Source organism: Erinaceus europaeus, chromosome 10 (assembly GCF_950295315.1).
Source record: "Erinaceus europaeus chromosome 10, mEriEur2.1, whole genome shotgun sequence".
In the NCBI taxonomy this organism is placed as follows: Eukaryota; Metazoa; Chordata; class Mammalia; order Eulipotyphla; family Erinaceidae; genus Erinaceus; species Erinaceus europaeus.
In genome coordinates, this window is record NC_080171.1 from 2673338 (window position 1) to 2692488 (window position 19151).

Below are 19151 nucleotides of genomic sequence, written 5' to 3' on the forward strand. Positions count from 1 at the left end.
TTGTCCTTGTTGTTTTATTGTTGTAGTTATTATTACTGATGTTGTCGTTGGATAGGACAGAGAGAAATGGAGAGGGGAGGGGAAGACAGAGGGGGAGAGAAAGATAGACACCTGCAGACCTGCTTCACCGCCTGTGAAGCGACGTCCCTGCAAGTGGGGAGCCGGGCCTTGAACCAGGATCCTTAAGCTGGTCCTTGTGCTTGGCGCCACATGCGCTTAACCCGCTGCGCTACCGCCCAGCTCCCGAAATGGCCATTTTTAAAGCTGAGTCTTATTCCACTGTGTATCTAGACCACAACTTGCTCAGCCACTCATCTGTTGTTGGACACCTGGGTTGCTTCCAGGTTTTGGCTATTTATTATCAGTTGTACTGCTGTGAACATAGGTTGCTTGAATGGGTCAGATACAACATAGAGTGTATCCTCACCCATCTCTGATTGTGATGGGCTTTCTTTATTTTTTTCATCATCATTGATTCTTTATCCCTCTCGGAGCATGGACCCAGGATCATTAAGGGGCACAGATGGTGAGAGATCTGGCTTCTGTAACTGCTTCTCCACTGGACACAGGTGTCAGTAGGTCTATCCACACCCCCTAGCTTGTCTCTCTCTTTCCCTAGTGGGACAGGGCCCCAGGGAGGTGAGGTTCCAGGACACACTGGTGAGGTCGTCTGCCCAGGAAAGTCAGGATGGTGTCATGGTAGCAGCTGCAGTTTGGAGGCTGAAAAGCATAAAGATATAAAGCAGAACAAACTGTTTTAATAATAATCAGGACATAAAGGCAAGAATATAGAAGATGAAATTAGAGGTCTCCATTGTGGAAGAAGCTAATAGGTTTATTTTAGGTCTATTCCAAGGCGCCCATGACTTGACTAATTTTTGCCTGAGCCTGACAGCTAACATGCAGGTGGACCAAAGGTGCTGTCTGGGGAGATGGTGTCAGAGTTGGAAATAGGACTAGAAAGCTGGATCAGGGAAGAGAGTAGCTCCCAAATATGGGGAAAGTGTATAAATATTAAGTGACTGGATTTTTCATTTTCTCTGATGCAGCAAGCAAACTGAGCCCCATGGCATCACAGAGATTTAAAATGTGCTTCACTGGGTCTTCTCTCCACTTAGCAAGCCCCAGACGTTTCACCGCTGTCTTGGCAGACATCAGCTTTGGGCACGGCCCCCTGGATGGACAGAGAGCACAGGCGCCTTCCTACAGTGATAGGTAATCATGGAGCAGTGTGGCCAGAAGCAGCAGGCCGTTGTCCAGTAGAAATGTCTGGCCGTGATCTGTGCCTGTGAGTTAACACTGGACACAGACATCTGGCCAGTAAGCGCTGCAATGACTCACAGTGTCAGTAGAGTCCAGACAGCCATTTTATAAGGGGTCATAGCTGTCTCAAGGTCTCCAAGATCATTGGGACATATTTCTGGGCAGGAGAAGATGCAGGAAAACTTTAGCATTAAAGAGTTAATGGGGGGCGGTTGGTGGTAACGCAGTGGGATAAGCACACGTGGCCCAAAGCCCAAGGACCAGCTTAAGGATCCTGGTTCGAGCCCCGGGCTCCCTAACTGCAGGGGTCACTTCACAAGCGGTGAAGCAGGTCTGCAGGTGTCTGTCTTTCCCTCCCCCTCTCTGTCTTCCCCTCCTCTCGTGATGTCTCTCTGTCCTATCCAACAACAGTGATATCAATGGTAACAATGACAATAATGACAACAACGAGGGCAAGAGTAAGAGTAACAAAACAGGAAACATGGCCTCCAGGAGCAGAGGCTTCGTAGTGCAGGCACCGAGCCCAGCAATAACCCTGCCAGGAGCAGTGGCTTCGTAGTGCAGGCACCGAGCCCAGCAATAACCCTGCCAGGAGCAGTGGCTTCGTAGTGCAGGCACCGAACCCCAGCAATAACCCTGCCAGGAGCAGTGGCTTCGTAATGCAGGCACCGAGCCCCAGCAATAACCCTGGAGGCAAAAAAATTAAAGAAGAGTTCATGGGTCCGACCTTTCATAATGCTCGGAGATTCTGCTTAATTCATGTGGGTGAGACCTGGGTCTTCACGCTTGCACTGCAGAGCTAGTGGTGAAAGTCATAACTAAGGAAACCAGTGCAGGTCGGACTTGCGTCAGGAGTAGGGCTGGACAGCCAGGAGGTGGGCTTACACTTGTTCTGTTCAAAATGGGAGACTTCAAAAGAAAGGAACAGAACAAGCTCTGTTAAGCGCTGAGTCTCTGGGGCTACTAAGATTAGACAGCTGGTTGCAGGGAGAACTTTCTCTGCCCGGTGGCAGTGAGCTCATTAAAAACTGAGGGGCAGGTGTAGTCTCAGCTGTTAGCGTGCTGCTTATCTTTTGCAAGGGAGTAAATGCTATGCTGTTTGTAATTTCTGTCTGTCCTCTTCCCGGGGCTAAGATGCATAGGGGAGTCTTCTTGGTTGAGGCCAATAGTGATATTTAATTTGCTTCCAAGGAAACAAATGATGATTAAAAACTGTTTGGTAGACAAATGATGAGTAAGAGTGCAATAGAAATAACAACCCAACCCAGCCCCCTGGAAATAATAATCTCATTAAAAATGAAAGCTCAGACTGGCCAGACAGCATAAAGGTTATGCAAAAAAATTTCATTTCTGAGGCTCTGCGGTCCCAGGCTCAGGCTTAATCCCCAGAACAGCCATGAGCCAGAGCTGAGCAGTGCTCTGGTTTTTCTCTATGCTTGTCTTGACAACTCCCTTTCATTAAAAGTAAGATCAGTGTTAAAAAAAATTGTAAAAATATGATAAATGTTAAAATGTCTGTAGAGAAGTAAAGAAGTAAACAGTGTTCAGGGACTTACATCCCAGAATAATCTCTATATATCCTTCTGGGCACTTATCTTGGTAAATAAAAATAATAAGGTCTCACCTGAATTTTTTTTTGGGGGGGGTTCATCTAATATGGTGCTATGAGTTTCTTTTTTTTTAATTGCTGTTATTATTGTTGTTGTTATTGCTCTCATCATTGTTGGATAGGACAGAGAGACATGGAGAGAGGAGGGAAGACAGAGGGGGAGAGAAAGACAAACACCTGCAGACCTGCTTCACCGCCTGTGAAGCGACTCCCCTGCAGGTGGGGAGCCGGGGTTCGAACCGGGATCCTTATGCCGGTCCTTGCGCTTTGCGCCACCTGCGCTTTGCGTGGTGCTATGGATTTCTTGCCAAGTCGGTAAGTACTGGCCTAGGTCAGTTTTTTATTGGTGATTAAATGTCCATTCACAGAGTCCTAAGATGAAAGTAGCGCGGTACTGCATGTCCCCACCACCAGCTTGCTGTCCCCGTCCCTCCACTGGAAACTATAGTGGCTTCCCTTCTTTTTTAACGTTTTACTTTTTATTAGTGACTTAGTATCGATTTACAAGATTGTAAGGAGTATAACTGTAATAGTGGTTTAATTCCACACAGTTTCCATCACCAAAGTTCTGTGTCCCGTCCCCTCCACTGGAAGCTTCCCTATCCCTCTGGGAGTGTGGACCCACATTTTCTATGGGGAGCAGAAGGAGTGAGTTCTGGCTTCTGTAACTGCTTCCCCACTGGACCTGGGTGTTGGCAGGTGGCTCCACACCCCCAGCCTGTGTCTGTCTGTCCCTAGTGGGGCAGGGCTCTGGGGAGGGGCGGCTCCAGGACACATGGGTGAGGCCGTCTGTCCAGGGGAGTCAGGATGGTGTCATGGCAGCATCTGCAACATTTTGACTGAAGGGCCGTAAGATGAGAAACAGGACAAAATGGTTGATAAACAGGAACCAAAAAACAGGAATAAAACAGGTGGAAGTAGGGATCTTAGAGGAGAAGGGAGCAGCATGACATGGCGTGCCGGCACCGGTAAAGCTGATCTAGTTGAGGTCAACAGAGGCAGTGTCACATGGGAAGGTATCAGAGAGAAGGAACATGGAGAGTGCGAGCATAGGTTTCAGGATTAGGAGAAATATAAATCTTAAAGAGAATGGGAAGAGTTCCTTGTTGTCTTAGAAAGAGGTTTTTATTATTATTTAATTTTTTATTTATAAAAAGGAAACATTGGCTAAACCATAGGACAATAGGGTTACAACTCCACACAGTTCCCATCACCAGATCTCCGTATCCCATCCCCTCCCCTGATAGCTTTCCTATTCTTTATCCCTCGGGGAGTATGGACCCAGGGTCACTGTGGGATGCAGAAGGTGGAAGGTCTGGATTCTGTAATTGCTTCCCTGCTGAACATGGGTGTTGGCAGGTGGATCCACACTCCCAGCCTGCCTCTCTCTTTCCCTAGTGGGGCAGGGCTCTGGGGAAGCAGGGCTCCAGGACACATTGGTGGTGTTGTCTGTCCAGGGAAGTCTGGTTGGCATCATGGTAGCATCTGGAACCTGGTGGCTGAAAAGAGAGTTCACATACAAAGCCAAACAGATTGTTGACTAATCATGAACCTAAAGGCTGGAATAGTGCAGGTGAAGAGTTGGGGGGAGCCCTCCATTTTGTAGATAGCTAGTAGGCAGATTTTAGTTCTATTCCAAAGGACCCATTAACTATACTTGATCTTTTTGTGTTTAGTGGTGAGTGGGATTGCGCCTTTCAGTTTGCTTCCCTCTGGTCCATCTTTTGATTAAAGAAATGCCATAGATTTATGAGTATTGATTTTGTAACCTGCTACTTTACAGAGTTTATTGATGATTTCCAGAAGCTTTTTGGTAGAGATTTTGGGGTCCTCTAGGTATAACAACATATCATCTGCAAGTAATGGTCATTTAACTTCCTCTTTGCCAATCTGAATTCTCTTGAGATCTCTTTTTTACCTGATTGCAATGGCAAGAACTTCATGGACAGTGTTGAATAGAAGTGGTTGAGAGTGAGCATCATAGCCTAGATCATGATCTTAGGGGGAACGCTTTCGATTTTTCCCCACTGGGTATGACACTAGCCACGGGGTCGGCATATATAGCCTTTATCACGTTGAGGAATTGTCTTTCCATTTCCAATTTCTCAAGGGCCTCTATCATCAGTGGCTGTTGGATCTTGTCAAGTGCTTTTTCTGCATCAATTTATAAAATCATGTGATTTTATCTTTCTTTTATTGATATAGTGGATTACATTGATTGCCTTTTGGGTGTTGAACTATCCCTGTTTCTCAGGGGTGAATCCCACTTGATCTTGGCGGATTAGTCTCTTAATAGGTTGTTGGATTCAGTTAGCCAAGAATTTTCTGAGGTCTTTGTGCCAATGTTCATCAGGGATAGGAGTCTATAGTTTTCCTTTTGGTGGGGTCCTTTCCTGCTCTGGGGATCAGGGTGATGTTAGCCTCATCTAATGTGTTTGGGAGTGTTTGTTCCCTCTTCCTCTACTTTGTGGAAGAGTTTGAGGAGGATGGGTTCTTTGAATGTTTTCTCTCTCTTTTTTATTTATAAAATGGAAATATTGACAAGACTATAGGATAACATGGGTACATTTCCACACAATGTCCACTCCCAGAACTCCATATCCAATCCTCTCCCTTGATATCTTCCCTATTCTTTATCCCTCTGGGAGTAGGGACCCAGGATCATTGTGGGATGCAGAAGGTGGAAGGTCTGATTTCTGTCATTGCTTCTCCACTGAACATTAGCGTTGGCAGGTGGATCCACACTCCTAGCCTGTCTCTCTCTTTCCCTAGTGGGGCAGGGATAAAATTGATTTGTATAGCCAACTTGACCTGGGAGTTTGTTCTTGGGGAGGCTTTTGATTATTGTTTCAATTTCATTACTAAATTTCCCAGCAGCCTGTTAAGTTTATCTATTTCCTTTTTTGTCAAGGCTGGCAGCTGGTATGACTAAGAATGTGTCCATTTCTTCCAGATTGTCAAATTTATTTCCTTACAGATGTCCATAATAGTCTTGCATGATCCTCTGTATCTCTGCCTTGTCTGTTGTAATCTCTCCTCTCTCATTTCTGAGTGAGTCTACCATAGCTGTCTCTCTTTTTCTCTTAGTGAATGTAGATAGTGGTTTATCTACTGTTTTCTTGCCTCCAGGGTTATTGCTGGGCTCTCTGCCTTCACTATGAATCCACTGCTCCTGGAGGCCATTTTTTCCATTTTGTTGCCCTTATTATTATTATTGTTGTTACTATTGTTGTTTCTGGATAGGACAGAGAGAAATCAAGAGAGGAGGGCAAAACAGAGAGGGGGAAGGGAAAGACAGACACCTGCAGACCTGCTTCACCGCTAGTGAATCGACTCCCCCCCCCCTTGCAGGTGGGGAGTCGGGGGCTCAAACTGGGACCCTTACACCAGTCCTTGCATTTCACGCCACATGTGCTTAACCCGCTGCACTACCACTGAGCCCCTGTTGTTTATCTATTTTATTTATCCTTTCAAAGAACCAGCTAGCTCTTGGCTTCATTAATCTAACGACTGTCTGTTTTGTTTTTTATTTCATTGATTTCTGCTCTGATCTCAACTATTTCCTGTCTCCTGCTTACTGCTGGGTCTCTGCTGCTCTGTTTCTAATCGGCTCAGGTGGGCTGTTCGATGGTTATTAATGCCGGCCTGAATTGCTCTGGGCCTCCGTCTCAGGACTCTGAGCTGCACAGCGCAGGGTCTGACAGCTGACTTCTTCATTCTTACTGCTATCAAGACAATTCTTCATTTCTTTTTGGAGCATGTTTGTTAGTCTCCAGACTTTGGGGGAGTTTCTTTTCTTTTCCTTTTGTGGTTAATTTCTAGCTTTATACCATCAGGGTCTGAGAACATACATTTTATGATTTTATTTTATTTTTTTATTGTTGTAATTATTGTTTTTGTTGATGCCATCATTGTTGGATAGGACAGAGAGAAATGGAGAGAGGAGGGGAGACAGAGAGGGGGAGAGAAAGACAGACACCCGCAGACCTGCTTCACCGCCTGTGAAGCGACTCCCCTGCAGGTGAGGAGCCGGGGGCTTGAACTGGGATCCTTACGCCGGTCCTTGTACTTTGCGCCACCCGCAGACCTGCTTCACCGCCTGTGAAGCGACTCCCCTGCAGGTGAGGAGCCGGGGGCTCGAACTGGGATCCTTACGCCGGTCCTTGTACTTTGCGCCACCTGCGCTTAACCCGCTGCGCTACCCGCCCAACTCCCCATTTTATGATTTTAATATTCACATAGTTGTTGAGGCTGTCTTTGTGGCTCAGCATATGGTCGGTCCTTGCTCAGACCTTCTATTAAGCTTCCGTCTGTCTTTTGTTTGGACGTGAGTTTCCTGAAGACGTATGATGATGGGTCCTGTACTGCACAGGAGCCTGTGTGCCCTCCGAGTCCCTGTCAGTCCGAGCTCGCAGTCCGTGGTCAAGGCTTGGACCGTTCAGGCTGCACTCATTTCAGGACCCGTCTTCGTCTTCGTCTTCCTCGAGTGGCAGAGTCAGCTGACCCAGCCGCCCTGCAGAGAATGGGGCAGTCCCCACTGCTAGCTCCTAGGGAGGGCAAGGCCCACAGAAGGGTTGCTGATGACATTCCTGATGGGAGTGGCCAGTGATAGTGGAGAGGTGAATCTTCTAGAGGTGCAGGCTCCTAGTATCTGTGGGGCATCCGCGGATGTCCGGCGAGGACCCCAGGGGATGGGCTGTAGGCCCAGGTCAGCTCTACAGATTGAATAGTCTTCCATCATACAGGTGAGCCCCCATCGCCTTTGCTGATGGCTATTAGGCCATTTTGTTTCAGATCTATTGACAGTGAGGAAAAGCATCCTGTAGGTATGCCCTGCTGCTGTTGTTACAGAGGGAGTGAAGAGGACAGGAGCCTGGCCTCCCTCCCCTTACTCTGCCCATGGCTTATTATGTTGTCATCCATCTGTCAGCGGCTTTTGTTTCCTTACCTTCCTCCCACACAGTCACAGTGGGCTCTTTGGAGAGGAGTGGAGCACACGGGGCTGATTTCGTCCCACCCTCTGTCACTGTCAGAATGTAGAGTTCAGATGGCTTCTGAAGGAGTCCTGGCAGCAGAATGGCCTCTGATTCCAAGCAGCCATGAAAGAAACCCACTCTGGCCTGTATCGTTGCAGCTGCGGTTCTGACGGTGAAGTCCAGTGTGCAACATGTTTATATAAAATGATAGGGAAAGTTTCTGTTTGCCTCATTAAAAAAGAAATGACATTTTGTGGGGGACAGGGCGGTAGTGCACCAGGTTCGAGCCCCCACTCCCCACCTGCAGTGTGGAAGCCTCACAAGAGGTGAAGCAAGTCCTCTCTGTCTTTCGCCCTCTCTATCTCCTCCTCCCCTGTCAGTTTCTCCCTGTTCTATCAAATGAAGAATTCAAAAGTAAGAAAAAAAAATTTTTTTTTAATTACATTTTGAATAGTTACTTTTCAAGAATCCCTCTTTTTTAAATTTTGGCTCCAGGGTTATCGCTGGGGCTCAGTGCCATTACTACAAATCCACAACTCCTGGTGGCTTTCCACACCCCCCCCCCCATTTTATTGGATAAGACAGAGAGAAATTGAAAGAGAAGGGGAGATAGAGAGGGAGAGAGACACGCAGGCCTGTTACAACCGCTTGTGAAACATCCCCACTGCAGGTGGGGAACTAGGGGCTCGAACCCAGGTCCTTGTGCTGGTCCTTGTGCTTAGTACTGTGTGCTTCACTGGGTGTCCCATCCAGAACCTCCTCAGGGTGGCGCCCTGCTGTGTGTTCTGCTTGGCAATGGCTGAGGAAGAGGGGTCCCTGCCCTGCAGAGCTCACCTTCACTAGAGCGGCTTGTGCGGTAGTTTTTCTAAATGTAGTTCTGGTGAAAGTCGCGCTGCTTTCCCAGGATGGGGAAATGAACAGCCTGACAGAGACCTGGCTGCGCAGGAAGTGGTCCCCTGTAGTCCCCTGCGGGGGCACGGCTCATGCCACTGTCCCAGTGAAGATGCTGAAAAGCTTGGACTGACCAGCCTATCGGTGAGAGCTTCCTGGGCAGACCCCGCCTGTCTGTCTGCAGTGCAGACCCTTTCCTCTTCCTGGCAAAAGAGTAAGGGGGCTGGCACCACATGACCTCCAGGTGTAGGGCTCTGGCCCCACACCCCCCACTGCATGGCAGCAACAGCAGCGTGCGTGGGCTTCTCGGGCAGTGCAGCAGGGCCTTGGCGCCCTCCCTTCCTCTTCTTCCCCCCCAACTTGAAAATAAAAATGTACTGAGGCGGTGGCTTAGTTGTGGAGTGTGGGAAGCACTGGGTTGGATCCCCAGGGTATGAGATCCTCAGTGACAGGAACTGGTGGAACGGTGCTTTGGTGTCTGCCTTCCTCAAAAATGCAAAACAAAGGCTGAGCTGGAGGGTTTGGGACATTTCCACGGCCTGGGGCTCACAGCTCCTGCCCCCCTACCTTGTGCAAGCACCTGGGCCCAGACACCAGCACCACCTAGCAAGCCGTCGAGCACAAAGGCAGCTTCACGGCTGGTGGAACAGTGCCTTGGTCTCCTGTCTTTCAGCCTAGTCCCTCTCTCTTTTCCCCCTCCCCACTAAAGTGAAGAATGAAAAGAATTTTGTCAGGGAGGCCACTCAACAGCAGTATTGCACTGGTGCTGCATTTAAAAAAAATGATTTGGTCAACTCCTGAGGAGAGCAGTCTGGAGGACTCTCAGAAGGCTAGAAGTGGAGCTGCCCTAGGATCCTGCAGTTGCTCTCCTGGGGATGTATGCTAAGGAGGAACCAAACACACCCATCCAAAGAGACCTGTGTGCACCTGTGTTCACAGCAGCACAATCTGCAAGAGCCAGAACCTGGAAGCAACCCAGGTGTTCAACAACAGCTGAGTGGCTGAGCAAGTTGTGGTCTAGATACACAATGGAATACGACTCAGCTATTACAAATGGTGATTTCTCCTGGAACCTCTGGGGTGGGGCTCACTTTCCTGCATGCTTCTCTCAAGTAATACCAAATGATATTGCATCTGCCGATCCCAACCTAATCAACACAAGGAGTACCACCTCAGCATGCTTCACTTCAGACTGTGTCCAGAGATGTCAGGCGTGGAATGACAACCCTTCACCCTCATTACCCGGGTGAGACCTTTCCTTTCAGGTATTCTCTAATTCCATTCCACGAGGTTCACTTCCTAACAAAGTCCCAAAACCTAGATATAGACCAGGTCCTGTAAGACAGAGCATATGTTCACATGTATCCATAAACTAGGGCAAAATATATACCTGAAAGCAAAAATACACAATAGTCTGTAGTGAGTCCGTATCAAGTTCATAATGAAATAGTGTCTACTTAGACTTAGATACCCTCCTCACCTACTTCCTATTACAGTTCTCTCACTCACTACAAACCTGACCTCATCAAAGCAAGGACTGCAAAAGCTGAATAAGGGCAAGAGACTGGCATACTTTAATGATGACTCTTTAGTCACTATCAGGCCACCCCATCAGCTGGGGCCCCAATCTGGGAGTCCTGAGATTCCCACACAGACATGATGGGCCTAGACCTTGAATAAATTTCTCTCTCCATTGTTACCTGTCATTTCTCTCAGGAACAACACAATAGACCCCTTTGTGGACCCCCATAGGACCTTGCCCTCAACTTGGATCAACAATGGTAGAGAATGTTCCATCCTCTGAAGGGAGGCTGGACAACATACTCTATGCTACACCTGAGGAAGATGGGTCCTGATATTGGGGCAGCTTGGAGTGTTCCTACTCATGACCACAGAATGTGAGCTCAGATCTGCAGGGATGCAGAGGTCACACAGGCTCCTAAGCTGATTATGGGCCCCAGATCACAGCAAATCAGTGGGGTTTACAGTCAACAATATTTATACCCCTTTCCCATATTATGGAGCTACTCTCTTCCCTGATCCAGCTTTTTGGTCCTTTCTCATCTATGACATCATCTCCCCAGACAATAACTTGGATTGACCTGCATATCAGATTTCAGGCTCAGGCAAAAAGGAAAAAAAAAAAAAAAACAACAACTAGTATAGCCACAGGTCCTTTGGAATTTTTAAAACATATTTATTTATTTATTCCCTTTTGTTGCCCTTATTGTCATTATTATTGTTATTGTTGTTGGATAGGACAGAGAGAAATCAAGAGATGGGGAGAGAAAGACATCTGCAGACCTGCTTCACCACCTGTGAAGCAACTCCCCTGCAGGTGGGGAGCCAGGGGCTTGAACCGGGATCTTTAAACTGGTCCTTGTGCTTTGTGCCACATGTGCTTAACCCGCGACACTACTGTCCAACTCCTGGCCCTTTGGAATATAACTAAAATATGCCTACTAGCTATCTACAAAATGAAGGGCTCCCCCCAGCTCTTCACCTGCACTATTCCAGCCCTTAGGTCCATGATTGGTCAACAATTTGTTTGGCTTTGTATGTTAACTCTCTTTTTAGCCACCAGGTTCCAGACGCTAGCATGTTGCCAACCAGACTTCCCTGGACAGACAACCCCACCAATGTGTCCTGGAGCCCTGCTTCCCCAGAGCCCTGCCCCACTAGGGAAAGAGAGAGACAGGCTGGGAGTGTGGATCCACCTGTCAACACCCATGTTCAGTGGAGAAGCAATGACAGAAGCCAGACCTTCCACCTTCTGCATCCCACAGTGACCCTGGGTCCATGCTCCCAGAGGGATAGAGAATAGGAAAGCTACCAGGGGAGGGGATGGGATACGGAGTTCTGGTGGTGGGAACTGTGCGAAGTTGTACCCCTCTTATCCTGTGGTTTTGTCAGTGTTTCCCTTTTATAAATAAACATTAAAATAATGGTGGTTTCACCTTCATCACCCCATCTTGGATGGAGCTTGAAGGAGTCATGTGAAGTGAGAGCAGCCAGAAAGAGAGGGATGAAAACGGGATGATCTCACTCAGGGACAGGAGTTGAGAGATAGGGTCAGAAGGGAAGACAAAGCAGGCCTTGGACTGGAGGGGGGTGCACTGCACCAAAGTAAAGGACTCTGGGGTGGGGTGGGCAGGGTTCAGGTTCTGGAACGTGATGGCAGAGGAGGACCTAGTGGGGGTTAGAGTGTGATGTGGAGAACTGAGAAACGTTACACAGGGACCCACGACTGTATTTTACTGTCGACTGTAAACCATGACTCCCCAATAAAGGAAAAAATGGACCTGAGAAGTGCCGCAGCCTTGTTTCACATTCAGGAGACTAGCCCTGGGCTCCATGCCCAGGCCCAGTCAAAACAAAGCAGGAAAGAATGAAGGGGTGATGGGGTTTGGTCTCACCCTATTAGAGCTTAAGAGAACGGGGCTGTGAGGCCAATGCGGGCTCAGAACTTTCGTTCCACTGTGCTGCTCTGTCTTGACCAGAATGGAAATTTGAAACAGCTGTAGGGACTTGGTTATGGTTTAAGAAACTTGTAAAGACTAGATGCTGCTTCTGTGCCTAGAGCAGACTTAGCAGAGCAGTGACTTGAAGGATTTTAAGTTCTTTCTCACATCTCTTTGCAAAGTTCATGGAAACGGTGGCCCTTCTTTCCAGACTTCCTTTTATCACCCCCACCCAGTGTGTGAATCCTTGTGTAACAGCACAGGATGGGGTCCAATCCAATCCCTGGTTTTGTGGGCAGAATTCCTAAGGCGTGTAGAAGGGGAAAGTGGAGAGGGGGATGTGTCATCTGGCTATAGTTCCTTTTAGAGCTTTTTTGTTTCTGTTTTTGTCTTTCAGCACTGGCTGGATCATTCCAAACCCATCAGAAAGCAGATGAAAGGTAAGCAAGGAGCACTCAGCTTGCCCTCGGTTCTTTCATCAGAGAGTAAAGTCCATCACCGGTGTTCTGAGGTGTTGTGTTTTTGTTTTAATATTTATGTATCTATTCCCTTTTGTTTCCCTTGCTGTTTTATTGTCGTGGTTATTATTGTTGTTGTTGATATCGTTCGTTGTTGGATAGGACAGAGAGAAATGGAGAGAGGAGGGGAAGACAGAGAGGGGGAGAGAAAGACAGACACCTGCAGACCTGCTTCACCGCCTGTGAAGTGACTCCCCTGCAGGTGGGGAGCCGGGGGCTCGAACCGGGATCCTTATGCCGGTCCTCGCGCTTTGCGCCACCTGCGCTTAACCCGACTGTGCTACCGCCCAACTCCCGGTGTTGTATTCTTATCAGAACTTGGGAGCATTTTTAAATAGATTCAATTTTAAGTGGATGATTTTTAATTTCTTAAGGCTGGCCAAATGTCAGAGTTTAAATTGGAATAAAAGATTTTAGTAGGTATTAAAGTACAGACTGGGTCCTCATTTGAATTCAGACACCCCTGCCAGAAGAACTGATTAGTATGCTGCTCAGGTACAGGACTGCCCACCTACTGCGGTGTACTTTCTAATGAGTTTTCAAGTAGACTCCAGACAGGAGTCTTTGATAGCCTTGTCCTGCTCTGACTTCACAGGTATGACCATAAACAATTTTCACTTCTTCATTTATTTATTTATTTGCCTCCAGGGTTCTCCCTGGGGCTGGATGCTCGCACTATGAATCCACTGCTCCTAGAGGCCATTTTTTTCCATTTTATTTCTCAGGACAGAGAGAAATTGAGAAAGGAGGGGAGATGGAAAGGGAGAGAGACAGAGAGACACCTGCTGCCCTGCTTTACCGCTTGTGAAGCGACCCCCTACCCCCGCAGGTGGGGAACCGGGGACTCAAACCTGGATCCTTACACGGGTCCTTGTGCTTTGTGCTGTGTGTGCTTAACCGGGTGCACCACCGCCCAGCCCCCAACAATATTCATTGCTGTGGTTTATGTATGAGTCATTGTTTAAACCTGTATATTCTCTAAAAGGCGCTTTGAGATATTTGAGATCACAGAACGCTTTCTGTGTGTCTCTTTCCCTTAGCCCACTTTTTATTTCTGTGACAACTATCAGTTTGGTGAATCTTGGCACTCAGGTGACCGAGCCAGTTGGTCAGACATGTAGATCTCCAGGCCTCCCTCCAGAGTGGAGTTCTAGCTAGACCGTCTCTGTCAGCACAGAGACCATGTTACTTCTCCCGAGCTAGAAGTGAGAGGAGTGTTCTAACCATGCGTCCCCGTTAGACCCAGCTGGGTAGTGGTGACTGTGCTAACTGACTTAACACATTCTTTCTTTATTTTTCCTTCATTCTGTGACCTTCAAATATTGGGGGGAAACTTCTTCAACCTTGTTTAGTTGGACCTGCTTATGCGTTGCATTTTCGAGTTAAATATTATTCTTCAGAACCGAACAACCTTCGTGAAGAGTTTACAAGGTAGGACAATATTCAGAACGTGACCACCCCCCACACACACACACACACACAAAACATGGGGCATCTAAATTCTCTCTCTTTCTGCCAGCTGTCTGTGCATTTCTGAACCACAGTTAGCAGCTGGGCCTGTTCTCATCTCTGTGTTTTGTTGGAAATTCACACTTTAAGGGGCCAGGTGGTGGCGCACCTAGATAAGTGCTCACATTACAGTGTGTGAGGACCCGGGTTCAAGCCTTTGGCCCCCACCTACCGGGGAAAGCTTCATGAGTGGTGAAGCAGAGCTGCAGGGGTCTCTCTGTCTCTCTCCTTTCCTCACTATCTCCCGCTCTCAATTTCTCTCTGCTCTGTCAAAATAAAGTTTAAAGAGAGAAGAAAGTTCCCACTTTGACTTTTTCCTTAATAACTCAAAGTGAAAAGATTCGTTTTCTTGCCACATCTTTGCTTTGCAGGACCTTGGGTAAATTGCTTAGCACTTTGTTTTTATCTCAACAATAAAAAGGAAGGCAGGTGTTGGGCAAGCATTTGCCATATTGTAGTTTTCAAGGACTGCAAGAAAAAAAAAAAAAACACGTTACCATTGTAATAGCAAAATTGTTAGAATCCCTCCCTCCATGTTATCTCTCAGTCCTAATAAATTCATTTTTTAAAAAAAAAAAGTTCATTTTATGATAGACACAGACAGACCAGAAAACTGCTTTGATGTGTACAGTCCTGGGCTTTAGCCTGAGTTCTCAGGCATGTGAGCCCTGAGCTCTAACCACTGGGCAGCCTCCCCCGCCCTCCACCAAATGTCTCTGACGGTTTGTCTGCCTGTGTCTCCATCTTAGGCTTCATAAACAATGTAGAAGCAATAAAACTTCACATGTGAAATCTCCCTCGAGCCACACTGCTGCCAGTGCTGTTCTCTAACCTGCAAGGACTTCTGATGTCCTCAGAAGCTTGTCATTGTACCAGTGACCTGTAAGCTGTGGGAAGGCCTGTGTTGGTGACCCCACCAGGCCATCACTTTAGAGACAACTCATCCCCGTCCTCTCGGGGGTTTTCCTAGAGGAATTGGGAGTCCTGGTCAGATGAAAGGCATGTCCTCTGTGGCTGACCTGCACACTAGGAGTCCCAAGCTTCAGAAGTGAGTGTCCATGGTGCTCAAGCACCTGCCAGGATGCAGAAACCTTATCAAGCCCGAAGGAACCAGCACCTTCAGCTCCCCTGGCCCTGCTTGATTCCTTTCCTTTTTCCTTTATTTTTTTATTTTTTGCCTCCAGGGTGATTGCTGGGCTCAGTGCCTGCACCATGAATCCACCGCTCCTGGAGGCCATTTTTCCCCCTTTTGTTGCCCTTGTTGTAGCCTTGTTGTGGTTATTATTGTTATTGTTGATGTTATTGTTGTTGGCTAGGACAGAGAGAAATGGAGAGAGGAGGGGAAGACAGAGAGGGGAGAGAAAGACAGGCACCTGCATACCTGCCCCACCGCCTGTGAAGCGACTCTCCTGCAGGTGGGGAGCCGGGGGCTCGAACCAGGATCCTTATGCCGGTCCTTGCGCTTTTGCGCCACCTGCGCTTAACCCGCTGCGCTACCGCCCAACCCCCGGTCCTGTTTGATTTCTGGGTCACCCACATTCTCCTGTATTCACCCCACAGTGAATGACTGTCTGCATTGTGTTCAAAGGGCAAACAAATTCCAGTCTCCAGTGTTGCTCTTCAGAGTCCTGTGTGAAGCATGCAGCCTCAAGCTGTGTCAGGACTAAAGATTCTTAGCCAGAGTTCTGAGAATCAGAACGAGTGGGAAGCTTTGGCACCTGTTAGATTCCCGGGGACCGCTCGTGTGTAAGGCCCTCATACCACAGATACGGAGTGGAGTGTGGGACCTTCATTTGTGCACAGTACTCTGAGAGGTTCTGATGCTCCACATTCTCCTGTTTGAAAAAAATAAATTTAAAAAATGCTTTTAAAAAATTTAAAAAATTTTTTTTATTTAAAAAAGGAGACATTAACAAAACCGTAGGATAAGAGGGGTACAACTCCACACAATTCCCACCACCAGAACTCCGTATCTGATCCCCTCCCCTGATAGCTTTCCTATTCTTTATCCCTCTGGGAGCATGGACCCAGGGTCATTGTGGGATGCAGAAGGTGGAAGGTCTGGCTTCTGTAATTGCTTCCCTGCTGAACATGGGTGTTGGCAGGTGGATCCATACTCCCAGCCTGCCTCTCTCTTTCCCTAGTGGGGCAGGGCTCTGGGGAAGCGGAGCTCTAGGACACACTGGTGGGGTTGTCTGTCCAGGGAAGTCTGTCTGGTCGGCATCATGGTGGCATCTGGAACCTGGTGGCTGAAAAGAGAGTTAACATACAAAGCCAAACAAACTGTTGATCAGTCATGGACCTAAAGGCTGGAATAGTGCGGATGAAGAGTTGGGAGGTGCTGGGGAGATCGCTCATGTGTTCGTGTACAGGACCTGCATGTCTGAGGCCTCACAGGCCCAGAGTTCAGCCTGTGACACCACCATAACCCTGAGCTCAGGTGCTCCTCTCTCTCACAAATAAATAAAGAGTATTTTTAGAAAGCACACTTAAGCCCGGACACACACACCTGCTTTACTTTAAGGAGCCCACTCAGGCTATTTCCTGCCCCCCCACTCCACAGGTTTGTTATTTTTGTAAGCACATGTGTTCTGATTACAGGACTTAAAAAATCTGTGGACCGGGTGGTGGCACACCTGGCTGAGCGCACATGTTACAGTGTGCAAGGACCTGGGTTCTAGCCCCCGGGCCCCACCTGCAGGGGGAAAGCTTCACAAGTGGTGAAGCGTAGGGCTGCAGGTGTCTCTCTGTCTCTCTCCCTCTGTGTCTCCCTCTTCCTCTTGTTTTCTGGCTGTCTCTATCCAATAACTGATAAAGATAATAATAATTTTCCAAGTTTGTGTGTATATGGTACACATGTACATGGATGTGTGCAGGCAGGCTCACATGTTGGTGTGTTGTTTTTTTTTAAAGACCGATTTTGTAGTTAAACTACATTTAAAAGGGGGGGTCCTCAGGCAGTTACTAAACCAGCTGCAAACTTCCTGATAGAATCAAGTGCAGCTTTTCTGGAACCTGCTGCTGGCACTGGCTCAGAACCCACTTTGGTGGCCTCACCCTGCCGTTTGCTGAGCCGTGCCGCCCGCCTGGGTGCTGAGCTGCAAGGTTTGGCCAGACGTGACTTAGAGCGCCAGGAGGTGCTGACACTGACTGTCACGGGGCCAGCAGTGCTCTGGGCTCCATCCTCCGAGTGCCTTGCAGCTCCATAAACGCACCCTCCTTCCTAGCTAAATTCTGAGGTGCCTCCTTGGAGATCTGGGAGGAGACGCTTCTACCCAGGTGCTCATTGATTTGGACTCTGTTTACAATGCAGAATTCCAGGCCAGGGGGCGGGGCAGTGGGATAGGGCGTGGGGGAACTGAACTTTACGGAAAAGAGTTACCCATTCTTGACTTTTGTGTGTTTGTTAGGTACCTGTTTGTTTTACAACTCAGGCATGACATTCTTTCAGGAAAGTAAGTATGGCTTTGTTGTAACTCTTAAACCTGCATAGATCATAGTATATTTCTAAATAATTCACTGTTTGTTTGTTTTGTTTTTAACTCTTTGACCCTGATTCCCTTTTCACAACTGAAAAAAAAAAAAAAAAAAAAACATCCACCAGGCATTGTAAAGTGAGTCTAATACTTGTCACTGTCACATCCTCTCATTCCAAGGACACTTAGGGTCTTAAGTGATGTGTTGGTGGAGATCACTCTCTCCCCAGCCCCATCACTGCCCATCCGTTCCTACCAGCTTTGGCTGTATCTGCAAGCAAGACACCTTCTTAGCACGTGCACACCGACAAGTCTTTGGGGAGTCCCGAAGTCTCATTCATCACCGTATGCATTCAAGTAATGCGTAGAGGTGACGTTCTGACGTTCGTGTGAGTTCAGCCATCTCATCTCATTCCCCTTTCCCTTCTGAAAAAAGGAGTTTTTTGAACTACTAGGCCTCTTACGGTGACTGTCAATTGAGTAAGAGAAGCACCGAAGCGGCTGATTTGGTGTGTGGCGTGTGGCGTTGATTTGTTGTAAACATCAGGTTTCTCAACACTCTCGTCTTTGATAATGGCGCCATTTCCAGTCTCTGTGTTGAATATTTTCTGTTAAAAGAAAAAAGAAAAAAAAAGACGATATTCAAAAAGCAATCCCTGATATGACTGATAAGAATACTTTAAATTCTTCATCTGAAGATTTGAAACTGTGAGTTCTGACTTTGCAGGCTGTTGTGTGTACTATCAAGTGTCAGTGGGCTGTTCACCGCAGAGCAGGTAGATCGCTCAGTGCACACTCTGGCCTGATTCCACCACGCGGTACAGACCTTTCCATTGGTGTGTGTATTTTTATATCTCTCTCCATGCTGTGCTTATACAAAAGGCCTCTCAGCTCTGGCAGTCGTCTCCAGTTTGGATAAATACACTTTTTAAATTTCTTTATTGGGGGATCAATGGTTTACATTCAACAGTAAAAAAAAGACAATGGTTTGCACATGCGTGACATTTCTCAGTTTTCCACATGACTATTCAACCCCCCCAGGCCCTCCCCCTGCCATCTTGCAGTCTGGAGGAATGTTAACGGTGACGCCTCGCACTGCTACAGTGCTTCCTGTTCCCTTGCTCCTCAGCCAGATTCACTGTCCATCCAACAACAATCATGATCTTTGTTTTACCCCCCCCCCATTGACCTGTTTCATGATCCTGGATGTCCCCTTCCTAAGGGGGTTGTAAACCCAATACACTAATCAAGCTGGATAAAGCATAAAAAAAAGAAGGCTTTGAGTGATCTCAAAATATTGTGACCCACTATTCATCACAAATAAAAAGTGGGGGGGGGGGAGTTGAAGGGTTTTGAAAGCTCTGAAGTGCAGTACCAACGGATGCCATTACTGTTTCTCTAAGTTTATAATGATAAGTATGAGTGAGATCTCGGACTTGAGTAAGACA

The 19151-nt window shown here is 47.5% G+C and overlaps 2 protein-coding genes across 13 annotated transcripts in view; one reads left to right on the forward strand and one right to left on the reverse strand.

Annotated features, from left to right (window-relative positions):
• EPB41L4B (erythrocyte membrane protein band 4.1 like 4B) overlaps positions 1-19151 on the forward strand; it is a 200836-nt gene that overhangs the window by 64426 nt on the left and 117259 nt on the right. For all 12 annotated transcript variants that reach the window (XM_060199039.1, XM_060199043.1, XM_060199041.1 and 9 more), the window contains exons 3-5: positions 12598-12640; positions 14071-14149; positions 17638-17682. In XM_060199039.1, the coding sequence (XP_060055022.1) occupies positions 12598-12640; positions 14071-14149; positions 17638-17682 (167 nt within the window). The remainder of the gene's footprint in view (positions 1-12597; positions 12641-14070; positions 14150-17637; positions 17683-19151) is intronic.
• The window catches only part of ABITRAM (actin binding transcription modulator), a 378866-nt gene that overhangs the window by 19813 nt on the left and 339902 nt on the right, over positions 1-19151 (reverse strand). The gene's annotated exons all lie outside the window — the stretch shown is intronic.